The 18,972-nt window shown below is 42.1% G+C and overlaps 1 protein-coding gene across 9 annotated transcripts in view; it reads right to left on the bottom strand.

The window, feature by feature from the left end:
- The window catches only part of LOC308403749 (multiple C2 and transmembrane domain-containing protein 1-like), a 156,059-nt gene that overhangs the window by 20,315 nt on the left and 116,772 nt on the right, over positions 1-18,972 (bottom strand). For all 9 annotated transcript variants that reach the window (XM_080893449.1, XM_080893450.1, XM_080893451.1 and 6 more), the window contains 2 exons: positions 14,723-14,839; positions 4,533-4,589 (listed from right to left, as the gene is read on the bottom strand). In XM_080893449.1, the coding sequence (XP_080749575.1) occupies positions 4,533-4,589; positions 14,723-14,839 (174 nt within the window). The remainder of the gene's footprint in view (positions 1-4,532; positions 4,590-14,722; positions 14,840-18,972) is intronic.

Genomic DNA, 18,972 nt, shown 5'->3' with positions numbered 1-18,972 from the left:
TCCTCAGCAGCTGAACCCCCCCGATACCTGCATCTCAAGCTCAATAGCCTCCCCAGAACAACATTTCAGTCACACTTTTTCCCCCTCTTCCAGAGCATTGATATAATTCCCAGTGCGCTCTTTAGTCCAATTACATTATGCCATGCCGTTATCTGAGTGATCGGCACAGTGCCGTGACTGGGGCTAAGAGAGGAGTGCGGTGGCTTAGGGAGGTGCTACAGAAGCTCTATGTGCTATCTGGAGACAAGTCGTGGAAACAGCGCTGCATGTGCCCTATTTAACTTTTCATGGAGCGCTCGCTTAATAGTATTGAGTGGAGAAAAAAAAAACGGAGAAAAGTTGTGGAGAGAAAGACGACAGTCAGCCACATTTGAAAAGAAACAGAGATTCTGGGTGTTAACATCAACAGCTGAAAGTGGCTGTGAGGCCTGCACTGGATATGTGTGCTGATACTAGCCATCCATCAGCAGTTATACGCTTGCAGGAGAAGAAGCGATGAACACATACACACACACACACACGGGCAGGATTGTGTGCGCCCATACATGTTCTGTATGTTGCATGAGTCATGCCTGCAGGGACAGCAGCAGAGGGTGAAATGGCTGTCTCAGCACTACAGATGAGTAGGATAAGGAGAAACTCTGTGGCGGTATGAAGAAACAGGGAATTCTATATAACTCATCAATAGCACCTTTAAAATCTACTACTGATGTGTCAGGTTGGATGTACACACATTACATGAGGATATCCTAAATACTAGAACTATATTAAGCCTCTGCCTCAATAGGTTAAAAAAAAAAAAAACTAAATTATAGAATAGCCGGTGGGTTACTGTTTGACCCCCAAATCTGATGCCTTGAAGAACTGGGTCTATTAAAAAAAAAAACGACGACAAAACATTCACATTTTTTCAGGTCAATGTTCAAACTAAGTAATAACGTCTGCTCTATATTTACTACGAGGAGAAAAACGAGTCGGAATAATCGAGAAACCAAAAAGATGATTTGGTACATGTGGTATGTCTGTGTACGTGTGTGTGTATGTGAGCGAGATATTGATAGATAGGCATAGAGGGAGAAAGAGAGAGGGAGTGCACCGAGCAGTAAGCCCGTGAGCAGGACATGATTGCAGTGTGTATCTTATCTGTGTCAGGTCCTCCTGAGGCTAGTGGAGCCTAGCTGAGCGGAGCACAAGCGCTTCAGTGACCAGTCAACCGTGTGAGGGTAATCTCCTCACTCCTTCAGTCTGTCTCTCTCCCATTCACTCTCTCTTTCCATTTTTCCAGTAAGCCCCCCTCTGGGAGGCAGCTGAGCTGCACACACACATCCACGTGAGACGTTCACACAAACACATTAACGCACACAAACACTCGCACCCGTGCAGAGCCTAAAGGCTACTGGCTCATGCCAGCTCTGGACAGCGAGCCCACAGGTGAGTGGAGACATCACAAGCTACATTATACACTTAAGCCCCTGCAGCCACATGCTTGTAAATACAGGAATGTGCAGCGTGTTTTTGCTATCTCACACTGCTCAAGCTGTATTTCAAGATGGTGAAAGGGGTCTACAAAGATACTGCAGGATGCAGTTTTAAAAGTGTAAGACAGGTTTAAAAGAAAACCATGGATTTGCTTTGTGTAAAAGGCCACAGATACCTGTCCATATCATTTAAGAGATTCCTTTTGGCATTTCATAAAAGAAAATCAAAGACGTGATTTTATAATCAACAGCACAAGCTAAGTTAAAGGTTTTTCGATCATAAATTAGACTACAGGACTCTCAAATCGATGAAAAAATGTAGACCTTTTTATCCCTCAAACACTCATCCTTATATGTAGTATAAATAATAATAACCGTAACTGTTAAATCTAGATACGCAATTTCAATAAATGTGTCTCTTACGTTTATGTGTTACATGAGTAATGCACTTCGGGATAAAAAGAAAAAAATTCCATATCAAGGTGAGTGCGCACACACACACACACACACACACACACACACACACACACACACACACACACACACACACACACACACACACACACACACACACACACACACACACACACACAATGTGACGGAAGGGAGAAGACAAAAAGAATTAGTTTATGTCTAACATTCTTTCACCCTTCGTGTGCTTGCCTATTTGGCTTTAACAACTCAGCCGTCCCCATCAATTAGTCTAGATGCTGGACTTTCATTGAGATTAAGTGACTAATATCAGTGCTTGCTCACAAGAAAGACACTTTTCACGTCTGCCCAACAATCTGTTAAGTCAAAACACATGTGGTAATCCAAGGCAAAAAGCCTGCAAGGGGTCCTCTATGCAATGAAAAACAGGTGCTCTAGTTTTTGGCCATGTAATACCCCATTTACCCTCTGGAGCAAAGGTTATCCAGCTAATAGCTGCCTTGTGGTGCACTGGGAAGAGCTGTGCACATGGCCCAAGTAAACATCTGGGACGGATTGTACATACTTGCAACATATGCTTCAAGTTCAATTAAAATGAGGCCTTGGCACATTTATTAATCTTTTTTTCCTCTCCCTTTGCTCTCTCTCTCTCTCTCTGTTGCTCTCTTTCTCTTCTTCCCACTCTCCCCTATAGGCCTGTGCCATTAAAGAGGCCTCCTTTGACCCGTCCTTCATACTTACTCATACAATCTGAAGCTGCAGCTCATATCCAATGTAAAAGACCTCATATCCAATGTGAAAGACAAATTTGCTAAGCCCTGAAAGTCCATTTGTTCTGCACTTAACCAGGTTGGAGGGAGAGCAAAGGGAAGAGAGTGTGTGTCACAGCAAAAGGGGGGGAAAAAAGTCAGGGAAGGGGATGATTGTGGAAAGGGGAAGAAGGAGAGTGGGAGGGGAGAGAGATGTAGGCGAAGAAAAAAGAAAAATGCCCCCTTTCAACTTCCCTACAGCTCAAATGAAATGCTAACAGTTGAGGGGAGCAATAGATCAAAATGTATGAAGCCAGAGTTGGTAAATTGTAGCCTTTGTGGCAGCTGTGCTATCCAGCATCCCAGCCCTGTGTGAACACAGAGCAAGGCCTTCTTATTTGGAATAATCAGTTCACCACCAAATCTGACGGAGGCCGCACAAACTGCTTCCGCACCTCATTTCAATATGAAAGTCCAAAATGTATTTTATATAATCTGCAGCTTTTCAAATGCTTGTATTTTTTATTCCCCCACCCCACAGAGAGGAGGTTAGAAATGCAATAAGGAGGACAGACACAGGGAAGGAGTGGGGGGAAAAAAAGGTTCAAGGTTGCCTGGTGCATATCTTCAGTCAGTGCCCCCCTGTACATTTCAGCCTTGGAACTTCACAGCCAAGAAACTTTCCTTCTGCCTCTGCACTGTGGGAGAGGATGTAATGCTCACATATTGCTGTGTGTTCATCCCTCAACTGGCTGCCTGGCTGATTGATTGCTGACTTTCTAGTGGGATGACTGTTTGACCAATGACACAATAAATGTTGCTTCTTTTTTTAAAGTTTTTTTTCTTTAACCATTCCTTTTTGTTGTCTGTTGTAAAGTTGGCGTTAGATAAGTAAATGTAGCCTACAAGTCCAACATCAGCTTTCTTGGAAATGTTTTTTTTTAAAAAAACATTACCAAACCAGACCATCCATATTATCACATCACAATCTGGTGTGAGGCAGAAAAGTATCAAGCATCAAGTCAAATCATTTTCATTTTCACACTAAATAAAACCAAGTGCAAACTATGCTAAAATGCCACTCTTGTGTCACACTGCTTGAAACCTCAACACACCAGAGTCTGAAGGAGAAAATTACTTTCATTTCAAACCTGACACACAAGAAAAGCAGACAAAACAGTGGGTAGATTAAGCGCTGTGCTATTTCAATTACCATTCCCAGGTGGAGCACTGACAAGGTTCTGTATCCCGTCCAGTGGCATTTGTTTCAGTAGCTGTTCCTACAGTGCAAACGAGCGGAGGCAGTAAAGCAGCCACCTGTTGTTACCTGATAGTGTCTGGACAAGCCCAGATGCTGTTTTACTGCGACATAAAGGAGCAGTGAATGGACCTAAATAGCTAACTAAGCACTTTATATGGGTGTATGTTCACAGGAAGAAAGACTGAAGCACAGTGTCTGTAAAGTTAGCGCACTGTTGTACGAAGGGAAATTTAGGGATAATGCACCAAAGCGCGTCGAAAAGATCAAAAACAAAGCGAAACCCCGAGCAGAAAAGGTGAGGAATATGTTATGTACACACCTAAAGAGAAAACTTTTGAAAAGGTTAAAAAGGTTGTACAATCTGTGAACATGTGTTTGTGCCTCAGGCAGTGAGAATATCTGAACAGGGGGAAGAGATGGGAGGGGAAGATGGAGTCATTTTGTTAGTCTGTTTGTGTTTCCGGTCTCTGAAGCAGTGTCAACCCCTCCTGAGGCAGTGTGTGTGCGAGTGTGTGTGTGTGTGTGTGTGTGTGTGTGTGTGTGTGTGTGTGTGTGTGTGTGTGTGTGTGTGTGCGTGTGTGTGAATGCATCTCTGACACGAGACATAATTACCTTGTCATCTTTGTCAAAATCCTCATCCTCATCCTCCAGCAGGTCCTCCACTGCTTCCTGACAGTTGCAACAGAGCAAAGAGAAAAACGAGAAGGAGAAATAAAATGTTTATGCAACAGCTATAGTGCAGATAAACATTAGATAACAGAGGGTTAACATCATCAGAGCATCCAAAGAGGCATATTAAAGCTGATTGGTTCTGCTTATGTCTGGCAAGAGTTTGTTAATGAGTATGGAAGACATGCAGAAAGCACAACTATTGGATTTGTGAGTGCTAATATGTCATAAGCTTCAGAATGGTTCTCAATTAGAATTTAATTTTAGAAACATTCTGTTGTTCAAATATGTTGACACTTCTGGAAATGCAAGCAAATGCTCTGGCTTTGAATTTCCACGGGCTGAGGATTAAAGTCTATTCAAGCAGTCAAACGGCATTGCACAAAAGCATGTAAGACTTATACTGTTCAAAGGGAGAAGACAGCAGAACTCCTCTTCTTCTGACCTCCTTAACCTCTGCATGAGTCTCTCACCTCCACCACTGGTTTATATACATTCAGTTCTCTATGCTTTTTTTTCTTCTTCCTCGCAGACGCTTCGTAAGAGAAGAAAGAAGAAAAGCCTGAAGTGCAGAGACCGAGTCACAAAGAACAGCAACTATTTGCTTCAGTGATCCACAACCGAGAAAACTGGAGCCGACCTGACTCTGAAGCCCCGAGAAACCACAAGACATACTGTAGAACACAAAGAAAAATGGCATGATTTACGACGCTTGCTCACGCTCGGTCTAAATTCACGACAGCAAACATAAAGGGTACTGGACAAAATAAGTAGCGCACATTTTAAACAATTATTTAAGACACACTGGAATCACATAGAGACCTCTATGTGTGAAAGCAAGGCAATAATCACACATGTATCCATAGAAGTTCATCCCTGAACACCTTGGTTCACACTTGGCTGTGTCTTGATACCACCAAAGTGAAAACCATTACAGCTGCATCTTATCCACCCTCTATCAATGACACATCACAGCTTATCATATGACAAATCATATAGTTGCCCACGATTTACATAAACAAACAGCCGTATCATAAGCCCTACAGCTGTCAACCTCGGATTTGATCTGCTCTCATTGTTTGATAGCGTTACCAGCCCCTACCCCCTCGAAAACCTTCACCCATCCCCGACATTACCGCACCCCCCCCCCCCCCCCCCCCAAGCAAATCCAGAACAGTGCAAACTAGTTTGGAGAAATCCAAAAATCATTACTTAACAAGACAATAGCTTTTGTCCTTTTTGTTTTTCATTGGAATACGGGGGGAAACTATGTGGCGGCTGACATAAGCCTCTTATGTAAATGCAGCTTCCCACACAAACAAAGACGAGTTCAGTCAGAACAGCGGAGTCGAGAGGGTACTGCGTGTGCGTGCGTGCGCGTCCCTGTTCTATCAATATAAGTGAATCGCTAGGGCAAAGTGCTGTGCATGTATGTGTGAAACTCCTCATTTTAACTGTCTGACTGTGTAACAACTGGCCATTCCCAGCTCAATGAAACTCTGCCATGTCTAGACAAATAAGCTCGACTGTTCACATTTGACGGTCTCTTTATTGACACTGAGCACATCCAGCGCTACACTATACAAATACCGAAGAGGGAATTCTCGTGCTCAGTCAAGGGAAAAGATGTAGATGAGATACTGTAAAAATGAAAGCCTTCTGGCATCTCTAAACAAATGAACTATAACTGTTTATAAAGACATCATGGTTCCCTCCAAATCCTTTCATCCATGCCAAAATAGAAATATAATGGAATCTTCCACACAGAGGCATTAGCAGGGCATGCCTGGCACATGCTCCAAACTTTAAACAAAGAAATGAGCATGAGCTAGGTGGAGAAGCATGACCTAGAGAGACAGAGAGAATGATAGAGTCGTTTGTCTCCCTCTGCTCTCCGCTCTGCTCTCTCCCTTCTATTGCCGCTGGTTACAGAGAGAAGTCATGTTTCCTGCAATGAGACACAGTGTAAAATTAATAAATAAAAAGACACGGAACATGTCATCTGCCCTGAAGATTGCCACGGCTAAATGCGTGCACTGAAGCTACTGTCTCAGTACGGGAGGATATAAATTACCTCAGTGCAGCCAATGAATTCCAAACATCCCTCTTTCGTTCTCTGCATCGCTCTACCTCTCCCTCTATTTGTCTCATTCTTTCCTCTTTCTAAGACCTGTTTGGTGTATGATATCATTTGTCTGCTTATCCCCCCCATTATCATGTTGTTTGAATTACTATCATTACAGCACGGCAGCATCAAAGCCTTGCTGTCGACAGGATCGCGCAGGGCTCACATTGCCTGCAGAGCTGCTCCAGTCAATTCAGTATCTACAGAGGTGGGGATTAACATATTCAGACCCATTCAAATGATACAGGGATGATGCAGGCTACTCTTACAGATTACATTGTGTCCCATAAATACATACATAGATGCGATAATATGAAATACACGCAAAGAATGCAAGCGAGCGCAATGACATTGAGAGTTCGAATGGCTTTGGATGTGTGAATGCATCTGTTTGGTCTTTGCCTAAACGCGAAGAGCTAATTTGCAAGAATTAATTTGCTGCTGCATTCCCTTTCCAACACATGCTCTGCATGCTCGACGCGCTTTATCTGAATTATTTTTTGCCTCTTTTACTGTATTTTGCATCAAGGCAAAAATACCAGCTGCAAATTAAAACAGCTGTGAGTTAAAACCAACAGTGCATCGTCTACTTAATCCGAAAACAAGTACACTACTGCTGTTTATGTGGAGGTTTCAATTATGGGGATAAGTCATCTTTGAGTCAATCCATATCACAAAAGTGGTGTATTATGTCCTTATTTTAGTGGCTAGAAAACTGTGGTGCCATCACTTTAACATAACTGGTAATTGATACATGATTGCTAAAAACATGGAACTTTAGCATCACAAGACCAAACTTTCGATTCTTGGTGCATATATGGTTGCCTGCGAAATGCACAGTTTAGGTGCCTGCACTTAAAAAAAAAACAAAAACAAGAAAGAGTTATTAGGAGCATTAAGATCTGATATTTCTTGCTGGAGGGGACTATTTCTAGTAGCTGTGCAGGTAAATATCTAAAAGTTTTTCAAGAACAGTTATGAGAAGCTTCTTGCACAACATCAGCGGTGCAACAGCACCCCTAGTGTGTTTTCAAGGACAGAGAGCATATTCTCAGGGTCAGACGGATTATTACTGTGATCTTCTGCTTGCTGGATACACAGCTCTGTGGCATTATGCTGAATTTGATAGTAAATATGATCATAAGTTAAATCATAGGAGAAGATAAGACAATCATGAGTATGTTCACATAAAAGAAAAGGGCCAAATCAAGGATTTACCTAAGGTCACTGGAAAGACAGAAACATGGTAAATGTATACAAGACTAATCAGCTAAATATTTATATCGACTGAGGCACTGCGCACAAAGTATTTCAAATACTACTTCACAAGTCAATGATCCACCATCCTCCTGGTTTTGCAGGAAAAAAAAATTGACAGAACCTGTCTGAATCAATGAAACAAGCGCACACTATTTCTAGTAGCTGTGCAGGTAAATATCTAAAAGTTTTTCAAGAACAGTTATGAGAAGCTTCTTGCACAACATCAGCGGTGCAACAGTCAATGATCCACCATCCTCCTGGTTTTGCAGGAAAAAAAAATTGACAGAACCTGTCTGAATCAATGAAACAAGCGCACACAAACACTCCATAGGGGAAAAGTAAAATTCTACTACTAAACTAGCAGCTACATCATTTTCACCTTTCCCCTGAAAACTGCCTCTCAACTCGGCCTTCTCTCTGCTGGCCGTACGGAGTTCCACTATTTCCTCTCCTCACCTTCCCAATGACAGCCGCGTGGGGAATTGACGGCGAGGCAGACATCGCCAGCGAACATGAAGATATACTTTTTCCGTCTTTTTTTCTCCCATTCCTCTATCCCTCCCTCCTTCCTCCTGCTGCTTTTCCTCTTTGATACGTGAGGGGGTTTTAACCTCTCCAGCTGCTGAGGTTTGGCTGAGTGGCTGGCTGGGGGATCTCAAGGCCCTGCTTGGTATGCACTGTCCATGAGTGCATGTGTATGTGTGCACATATTGCCTACACCACAGTTTCTGCAGACTGGGGGAAGAGCTTCGCGGCTGATAAGGCTGAGCCTGGCTGACCCACGCGGGCCCTTCACAAGCTGTCAGAGCCGTGGCCCTCAGAGGGGGGCCCTTCCATCTGCACTGCCCAAGCCAGGGCTCACCCAGCAGGGGGCTAGATAGGGGTGAGGCTGGGGTGCTACCGGAGCTGGTGGTGGGGGTGAGAAGGGCAGCTCCATATTCATGAAAGCAACACCAAATTTCGTGAACGCTAGAAGATATTGAGTTTTTGGGCTTGTTTTGTGACATTTCGAACTCACCAGCTACTTCTTCCTTTCCTATTTAGCTACTGACAAATCACCAAGTGTTCAGCCAGAGATTAAGCAGCTCCTCCAGCATTATTTGTCTTTCTCAGATCTAAAAAGTCTAGCTTTTCTCATTGTTCTTCATATTCAATTGTGCTAACGAGTTCTAGAGCAAGTAACATACTACATGTCTTGTATGGCAGAAACACATACATCTGTAGACTTAAGCTCAAGGTTTAAACCAAAAACACTAACAAAGAGCTATGGGCGGGTATGCTATGAAGACAAAATAACAACAACAACAACACCAACAGGCACTGAGACAGACACCCTGAACTGCTGGTGTTGTTAGCAAAGAGCACAGACAGTTACAAAGGTTCAGTGTGATGAAGGGAGTTAGACAAATGGAGTGGGATGGGAGAGGGGGGTGGCAATATGATGAAAAGGATGGGAGGATTTTGCAGTGGCATCCCTGTTGCTCCCGATGCTCCCGTCCCGCTTCAAACTATGCCCGCTGCCTGTCTTTCTGCCTGCCAGCCTGCCATCCTATCTGCCAGTTTAGCAGAGACAGAGAGGCAGCGAGAGCAGCAGAGATGAGCACGGCGATGCCGGGGCGGCACGGGGGAAATCAGCGGGGCACAGGCGCTCCCAGTTAAAAGTGACATGACCTTTTGATTTTGTCACCTGTCACCAACTGCCATGTCTGACTCCACACTGAGGAGTGCCTGCCATCCACCGCTGCTTTCCTCTGCCTCCATCTCTCTGAATGCCTCCCTGTCTTTTTCTGTCTCCTGCTCCCACTCCATCTCCTTTTCTCATTCCCCTTGTCTTTCCAGAGTTACAGTTTTATGAGCAAAAAATGGTGTGACTTCCTGGAGGAGTTGAGGTATAATAGGCAGCGCATTCTCTTTTCCTTCCAGCTTTTCCTAATATTTACTTCTACTCCACCTGCGTTGCGCGTGGCTCTTAATGAGGGCAGATGTCAAGGCACAGTGTTGCGAGCAAAGTTGTTTTGAGATGCAAAATCAAGGAGAAAATAGAACAGATAGAAATCGCAATGAAGACTCGCTCTAAAAATGATACAGTGTTCAAATAACATGTGACAATTCTGACTGGAAATAAACCAGATTTTATTTACACTAACGAACAATACGCTGCTGTCACACACAGCAGAGAAAAGTAAATATTAAACTAGTATTAGTAGATCCTTGTGACCTCAATAACTAAGCTCTGTGAGAATGATTCAAATCACCATGTGGCGAGAGCGGACTTATCATAGTCAGCTATCGTGCCACAGGAGGCGTATATGTAAGTGTGAAGTATCTTCAGGCCATTAAGGTCTTCTCTTCCGTAATGGTTTGGTGGATCCATTGGGTGAATCAATGTAATGGTCTGAAGCATGGGATAAAGAGGATGGTGCTCCAGTGTGACGAAGCCTAATTGCCCGTCATCCTGTGGTAGAAAGAGACATCACCGTGTTCCATATGTATCCTCTCCGACAGCCAGCACTGAAATTAACACCTTCAAAACATCTGGTAAGGGCATTTCTGGGCCAAGAGAACGGCAAGGAAAGATTTCTTTTGGGATGTGTTCCTGCTTGTTAATCTCGGTGCCCATCATCTATTCATGCAAGCAGGCACACGCAAGAATACAACTCGCTGCTATGACATGCGTGCACATGTATCTAGCAGCCATCTCTCTCATCCAGCAGAGCAGCCGGTCCTCTGCTTGACCAAAGCCCAGTGTGAGGACAGATATAACCTCCAAATTGTCCCAGGTATCCAAACAAGCGTGAGATGGAGAGGTCATCTCATTGCGATGCAAACGGAGAAGCAGAAAAATAGCAAGAGTCTTTCTTAATAATACATTTGAATGCACAAATAAAAGGAGCATCATCCTCATATATTCAGCAAATATTCAAAAACATAAAAGGGTCCTCTTGTTTGCTCAGAGAGCAAGGGAGCACGTTACACCATGACATACAGGTCAGCCAACGGTGCTGGAGAGTCAGCATTCACGGGTCAGAGTGCTACATGATAAGAAAGGAGGTCGGGGACCTTACTGGTGCTGTGCCTCCTTTAATCGCTGTTCTTAAGGACGCTCTGACTGCTTAGCAGGTACCGGTCAAGGTTGGGGCTAGGCTAAGAAGCAGCTGATCCGGGATCTGTTTGCAAAGCAGCATGTAACCGCACAACAGTCAGTGACCCTGAGTGGTGAAATACAGCATGTAAAGAACACTGTGTTTGTTTATTCGCTATAGACAGGGATACGGGTTGTGGTTGTGGTGTAAAAGCGTCGAAGGGTAAGCACGCTGAACCCGTCAGATGAAGCAAGGCCAGTTCATTAGGAAGTCTGTACTCAAGTGTGGGCTTTTTTTTTCCCTGTTTTCTCTCATTCTCTCTCACCATCTCTGTTTCTCTCTCTCAACCTTCAGAGTGAGTTCAGCAGAGATTCCTTTGGCATTACCCTCACCCCAGACTGCTGGAAAACCGCAGCGCTCCGGATGCTGACCCTTGCTCAGCTCAGCACAATGCTTTAATTTGGTGTGTTGTTTAAAGTAATTAGAAAGCCTTTCCCCCTGTTTTCTTTTCTATTCTTTTCAGTGTCTCTGCCAAGTGCAAGAGGGAAACAGTGAGTCGTCCATGACTTCAGCTTGATAAAGATTCGGAAGAGGAATCCACGAGACCCCCTCACCCTCCTCCTCACCCCCACCCCCTGCACCGGGGGAAAACTGTCTGAAAACAAACAGGGACAGGACTCGAGGGATACTTGTGTCTAAATGTGTGTATTCGAGTGTATGTGTGCGTTTGTCTACGTGTACAGCATTTCAGCAAAATAACAAACGCTTCTATCGTACCTTACTTTTGCTTTTAGTCTTATTTGAGACGAGATATTAATATCAGGAGTGGACGAGGCACAGAGCTGATAATGAAGAAAGGAGAGACGGTCCTGCGCGTGCACTAACCCGAAGGCAGTGAGACAGCAACAGAGACAAAAGCGGGGCAGTGATCGCCAGAGAATTTTCTTTGTGTCACCTGTGCACAGCTGCCACAGCAGCAAGAAAGAGGCATTAATAGAGCCAATCTTTGACAATTTCAACTTTCATCAGATGCATCACTGCAAAGACTCACTCGCACAGCAGATTCAAACACACACAGACGACTTTTATCTGTATCTGCACACACAGATTAACGTTCTACACTCGTGTTCGTACCATGCAAACACACACCTGGAATGAATTGTGTAAATGTATATGAGTGTACACTGCAGTCCTTCATATTTATTTGTTATAACCTAGGAATAAAGGGAATATACTAATTGACATCAGACATACACAAACAATATTTAGTATCCATGCATTACGGATGCACCTGCATACAAACCTAGAGCACATTTACTTTAGTGCTATCCCACGATCTTATAGTGCGCCTCTAACTATCTCACCACCAGCCTCCTCAAAAACTCCTTAAGCCAGCGCCATCATCGACACTCCTACCCACACATATCAAGACAGTCAAACTGTAAGAGTTACACTACACACTCAGTTAAAGCTATTGCCAAATGCTGCTCATATTAGACAGTAAAGACATTTAACTGAAGAAGGTCAGATACCAAAGTTAAAGGCGGTGCTCTCGTGTCTTAAAACACCCCGTTCTTGATGATCCTGATGATCCTTTGAATTCAACCAAACACTCTCCAGTCTGAACGACAGTCTGAACGACACTCTGAAGACAGCGATATTAAAGCAAGCTTCAGAGGCAAAACCACTCCCTGGTCTGGTCTAACCCTTGGCATATAAATCCAGTAGAGTAGTTACATGACAAGCCTCAAGACATTAAACTCAAATGAAAATGGTTCTTAGTTGGTGGGAAATATTTTAAGGCGCCCTGCTTTCATCCCAACAAGCCCAGCTGAAGTCAGTCAAATTATGTGGTTTGCATTTATGCTGTAAATACAGAAGATCACGATCAAGTGTGGAAATGCTACTTTGAAAATGAAGCAGATAGATCCTAAATTGTATCTGCTGGACAGGTTTCTTGACCAGGTAAATCTCCAAAAGGAGATTTTTGGATAGGATATAATAACAATAATAATAAAATAGTAAGACAGCACCAGATGTTAAAACACCAAGTTTTAACATCTGACAGTTTTTGTCTTTGCTCGTAAGACCTTTAAGTAGAACTGGGCAGACCATTGTTGTCATACTTAAAGGCGCTTGCCATATGAGAATCAACAGTATGAACATGTCTTAAGGTTTCAACCAAGTCCTGAGGTACTTGAGACACAATAGTCCCTTTCAAGAGAGAAAAGCAATTCCACATGAAGTGGGAGTTACATGCACTTATTGGAATGTGAATTGAGTGCCACATTACGGGGATATGCAACCATTGTTGCCTCATTTTACTTAGGAAGTACACAGAAAAAAAATATCATTAGGTCTGGATAAATACAAGCAGCAGGTAGAGAGACACATAATCATGCCAGGTTTTGTCTTAAGGCATGTGTGGCTATTCTTTTTTTTTTTTTGCAAGCAATGTCGCCATCTACAGGTGAGAAAAGTGTCTCTAAAATTAAAGTCTATGTTCTTCGCAAATGATTTATGTTGTCTGTGAACTTACCTACAATAGTAAACCTTTAATTCTTCACTTGAGCGCATGCAGTGAAAATATGATTTTTAAACATGAACCAAAAACTGGAGTATAACTGCCAGTTTATTGTCAAGAAACACAAGGATCATCTTGCTAATTTCAATGCCATGTTTTTAAATGAACAAATATGGAAATGGAAGCTTATGAATAGAGAAGATTAGCTCTTGAGACGAAACAATAAATCTGCGCTATATGCTATGTAGAGTTCACATTTAATTCTGTAATATTGCAATGACACACAGCTATTAGAATTGGTTCATTATGATGACTGAATTTAATACCTCTTCCAAATCCAATCCAATCTAACCCATAGAATCCCTATGAAGAGATAAATATACACATATAGAAGGCAAAAGACTGCAAGGAAATCGGAAGTCTGTTAACTGGTTATTTCCAAGTGAGAAAAAGGCACTTATTAAAATTAATCACTTCATTGTTCACGCTCATGCCATAGTCCAGCTCGCTCTCTCGTTTTCACTCTCTACTCTCCAAATGTGCCTGGCCATGATTAAAACATGTCTGTTTCTCCATGACATTGCTTTGACATCACTTAATTGGTATAAGAGATAAAAAATAAATGAATTAAATAAATATACTACCAGGTAAGTGGCGTAACATTGCTCAAGGTGACAGCCTATTATTTCTCCCTTTTCTTTGCCTCAAAGAAGGCAAAGTGAGAAATGTGAGATTGCACTGAGAATGCAGCACCTCATGTGGCAGACGGAGATTTTTATTAAGAAAAAGAAAAGAAAAAAAAATCGGCAGAGAGTTTTCACATGTGAAATTCAAAATCTGTTCAAAGTTTGTGGCGTGCAGTTCAATCTGAGAGTATATTCTACATTTCTACAGGAAACTGCAACCCTCTGTTTCTCACTTATCTGTACATCAATGCTCATCAGCAGTCAAAATGTTACGTCCCAAATATCTAATGCTTTTAATATGTCTGGAAATGTATCATCGCATGATTAATGCAGTAAATCAATGTCCCAACAAAACAGCTGTGGTTGAATTTAACCTGCATTGTATGTGGAAATGGGCTTTTACAGTGAAAGGAAAGAAAGGCGGAGGGATATCAAGAAGCGATGGGGTTACTCACCACATCTTGCCTGGTGTCCTTCCCCGACGCAATGAGCATGTAGGTCCAGGCCAAGGGCAGAAGCAACGCCAGAGGAATCATGTAGAGCTCAAAGTTCCAAACGACAACGACAAAAAGCTGTTGAAAGACACAACGTGAAAACTGCTTGTGAAAGAAAAGCAAAAAGAAATCCGAGAGATCAACGCGGGCTAAAAATGTATATATTCAAGACGCCATACGGGCGTTCATGAGACAAACTCCTGAGAATCTAAGCTGGCCACATGTGCCATATGTGTGACTCAAAAAACAACACACATTCATATGCAGAATCATAAACTCCATGCAGTAAAAACTATTAAATGAGTCTTTGCTTTAACAAAGAAGTAGGCCTGGTGTCAGTGAGCTGAGGGTGAAGCCGCCATGACCCCTTAAGGATTCATTTTTCTGGGTCTCAAAGTTGAGGAGGAGGAGGATGGTGAGGAGGATAAGTATGAGCCGTCAGAGCCTCTATCGTCCATGCCAATCATCTCAGAGTCTGAGGTCATGTACCGTTTCAGCCGCAGCACGTCAAAGCTGACCCTTCTATACTCAACCCCAAACTCCAGAAGATGACCCCCGCACACCCCACAACCCGAGTCCCTAACCCTGTCACTCCAAGACCCAATACCCTCTCTCTTGGCCCAAAAGAGTCGTTCGCCCCATCTCTAACCTCCTCTGCACCCATCTGCCAAAACCATAACCTCTATACCTCCCCTCTCATCACCAAACAAGAAAAGTACCATCTGAAAATTAACCTTTCCTAAAACCTTGTATTCTGGTTTTGGCAGGACTCTTTAGCCTCTGACAACAGATTACTGCGGTGGTTGGGAAGATACGTGTGGGAAAGTAAAATTGCTAATCATGGAAGGCTGATGTTTTCTGGCAGCATTGTGTAGATTGTGAGAAAGCATTGTCGATTGTAAATGAAAGGTTGAGACGGGGCGTTTTTCAGGAAACAAAATCTGTCAGAAATAAATAGAGCGAAAACATATTTATCTTATCGAATAATATCATGTTCAAGTACACAGAGATTTGTCGCGACTGATAATAAAAAAAACTGCAGCAATTATAACAAATGCCGAAAATGCAAACCATGCCTAATGCTTAATCTTTCGCTGTGAAACATATTCAGTGAATTCAAGTACGAGTAATCCATTATTTCAAATATGGGCACAGCAGATTTGAAATTAATTAGTCTGTGTATGGAAAGACAACCTTATTTAACAATCAGTGTTGATGACAAACTTTTAAAAGTGATGAAATTGAGATTATTACTGTATAAAGCTCATATAATGTCTGTCTACCAATTCTGATTTATCCTGTTTGGTTGTGCAAACACCGGCAAGAGTGAGCGCAGGCTCAATTATCAACAACGACACTGCTTAATATCTGCCTTTGTATGTGTGTAATACAGGGTTAATGTGAGTGAGAGGTTCAAGATCTCAGCACCATAGTGCATTCCAGGCTGTTGTTATTGTAGTAAAGCCAGTCAAACATTAAAAAACACAGACACACTCGACTGCTACGTCACAACGGACAAAACACATGCCCCTCTCAATAAAACCATGTTTACAAATTAAATTTTTATCCTCAACTTTTCCAACTTCATGGAAAAGTTCGAAAGGCTCGTATCCAAACTTTAGAGCGGAATTATAACTCCATGTAAAATTAACTAACAGACGCTGAATCCACAAAGCAAAAAAAAGGAAGAAAAAAAATATAAGACATAAATTAAACATTAGAAATGTCCAGTACATTTGCATAATGCTCACAGCAAAATTTCTTCTTCAAATAAAACCTGAATGGCCTTGGTGAAACAGGCAAATCTCCCCAAAGGATCGCAGTCTTTCTCCGTCTCTCTCAGGCTCAACTTACTTTGTTACATACGCAGAGTCTCTCTCTGATACAGCTGTGTAGGAGAACTGGAAAGAAACTCTTTAATAATTCATATTTGTATACTAATAAGCAACACAACAATTTCCCTTCACTCATCAGAAAACGCTGTTAGGATCGTGAAAAAGCTCGACAGCAGAAACTTGCGTACAGACAAACACAATAACACCATTGCGCACGTTTTCCCTACAAAATATAACTATTCTAAAATTATCCATCTGCTCCAAATTACTGTAATTTAGAAATCTGTATGATCTGCAACGGAGATAAACACTCTGACAATTTCTAACTACAAAAATGTGCAACAGAGGTGCAGAAAGTTGACTTCAATTGAGCAAACAGAGGAGCACATTTCTTTGAAACTATTCTAGTAGAAGCTATTAATAACTGCATACTTATAAACGTCTTCACACGCTCTGTTCTATACTCTACTATAAATACCACTTACAGTAGGAATACAGAACAATGCATTTTAAAAATCTTTGCTGTGTGGTAGTCTTTTCACTCACATTTTCATCACAGAGCAGAAAATTAACTTGTACTTTACTGTCCGAATGTTTGTTCTTAAACATTGAAATCTTCTTTTTCAAAAAAATAAATAAATTCCTGCTCTTTTCTCTATTTGTCAGAGGCTATTTAACCTGTCATCTGCCTTTATTCCTCTTCCAGGTGGTTAAGGTGGCTGAGGGTGAAGTTTTGACTGGCAGCTAGAGAAACCGGACACCCCGGCTCAGCAGCGGCCGGCCCTGCACCGTCTATGTGCCCACCGGCCAGGCAGCAATGGGGCCCTACAGTGCCTGGACCTTTCCACCGGGCGATCACAGTCACACCCCGTCGCTCGCTGCTTTTCGCCTGGAGAATAGGGAGTGGGAAGAAGCCTGCTGTGGATGTCAGTGACCAGAAAATAGCAGAGGAGGGAAAAGGAAAAAAAAAGGGAAAAAAAGGACGAAAACATGTTGGATCGAAAGGGGGGAAAAGCTAGATGAAGCTCCAGATGTGGTCTACGGGAATAATTTGTAAATGACCCTTTGTGGCCACAGATACATTATGTAGCGGCCGGTGATGGTTCACAGTGAATATCTGAACACTACACACGAGAAATGCTCATCCCGTTCTTGCTTTGTTTATTAATGCTGCATTCATGGTAATGTAATTTTTTTTTTATAATATATGAACACAGTCTTTCTTTGCTTATGTTTTTCTGTATTATTCATATTATGAACGCTCTCTGATTTAGTTTAGCGAGTATGTAAATAAATACATTACAGCTATTTGTTATAAAAAGTGACTTGGACCCTGTTTTTACTTCTCCTGTAACAAATATTTTCTGTAATTATCAAACCTTTTGATAATTACATCTTTTTTTTTTCTTATGTGATGGATATTTGATTGTGCCACCAAAACTACTGTCGGCAGTGACAACTTGAAAACAATTCAAAATTAAGAATTTACTTTTAGACGACAAATCCGTTTAGTCAAAACAAAAGTCCGTCTCTTCTTCTAATCATTATTTGTGCTTCAGTGATCTTCAGTGAAATGCGATAAATTTCCAGGAACAAAACTATTCACCTGTCACAAAACAAAGTGAAATCAGGACTTCCACTGTCAAATCTGCTAAACCAGCTTAGATATAGTTAAAGGCTAAATTTGAAATGGGCTAACTTCACGTCTGAGTATGAGCTGATACTGAAATGAGATGCGTAATTAAAAAAGACAATTACAAAACTAACAAAGCAAAAATCACACCAGTATTATTTGTAACATTTTGGCTAAAATGAAAATAAAACACTAAACAGAACTTAAATTATTTTGACACATCTGTGTAGTTAAGATTTCATTCCAGCTGTAATGTTTAAAGCTTTCTATTAATATTAAAATATTCAAGCACGATAAGCTATATTAAAAATGTTAACAAAAGAGATAGTCAAAATGATTTATTCAAGCACTTAGTGCGGCACATTGAGAGTTGCTTTATTTGTTTCAAAACACAACCCGCGTCCTTGCGGCTCTTTGCCGCAGCACTGTGGGAGGGTAATATTCAGTGCTTTGGCTTACATTAACCACACACCAGGCTAACTTCCCCCTGCTCTGTCTCAGTGGAGTGAAACTGAAGTTTGGATTTCAGAGTTCCCCTTTATCTCTCTTACATCAATTTCCATGCTGGCACTAAGTGTTGCCAGATAGCAACTAGAAGTCCTGTTAAGTTCGAGGGAACAAGAGGGAGGGAGACTGTGTCCTGTTTCTGACCAGACCCACAACAACATTCGGTGGTGCTAGACTGCCCCCTGCTGTTCTCATGCAGAACATTGATCCACAGCACAATTAATGCTGTTCAATCA

The sequence above is a fragment of the Rhamphochromis sp. 'chilingali' genome (genome assembly GCF_963969265.1).
Source record: "Rhamphochromis sp. 'chilingali' genome assembly, chromosome: 10".
NCBI classification, from domain to species: Eukaryota; Metazoa; Chordata; class Actinopteri; order Cichliformes; family Cichlidae; genus Rhamphochromis; species Rhamphochromis sp. 'chilingali'.
Note: the sequence above shows the minus strand (reverse complement) of the source record. Positions and strands in the feature narration are given on the sequence as shown.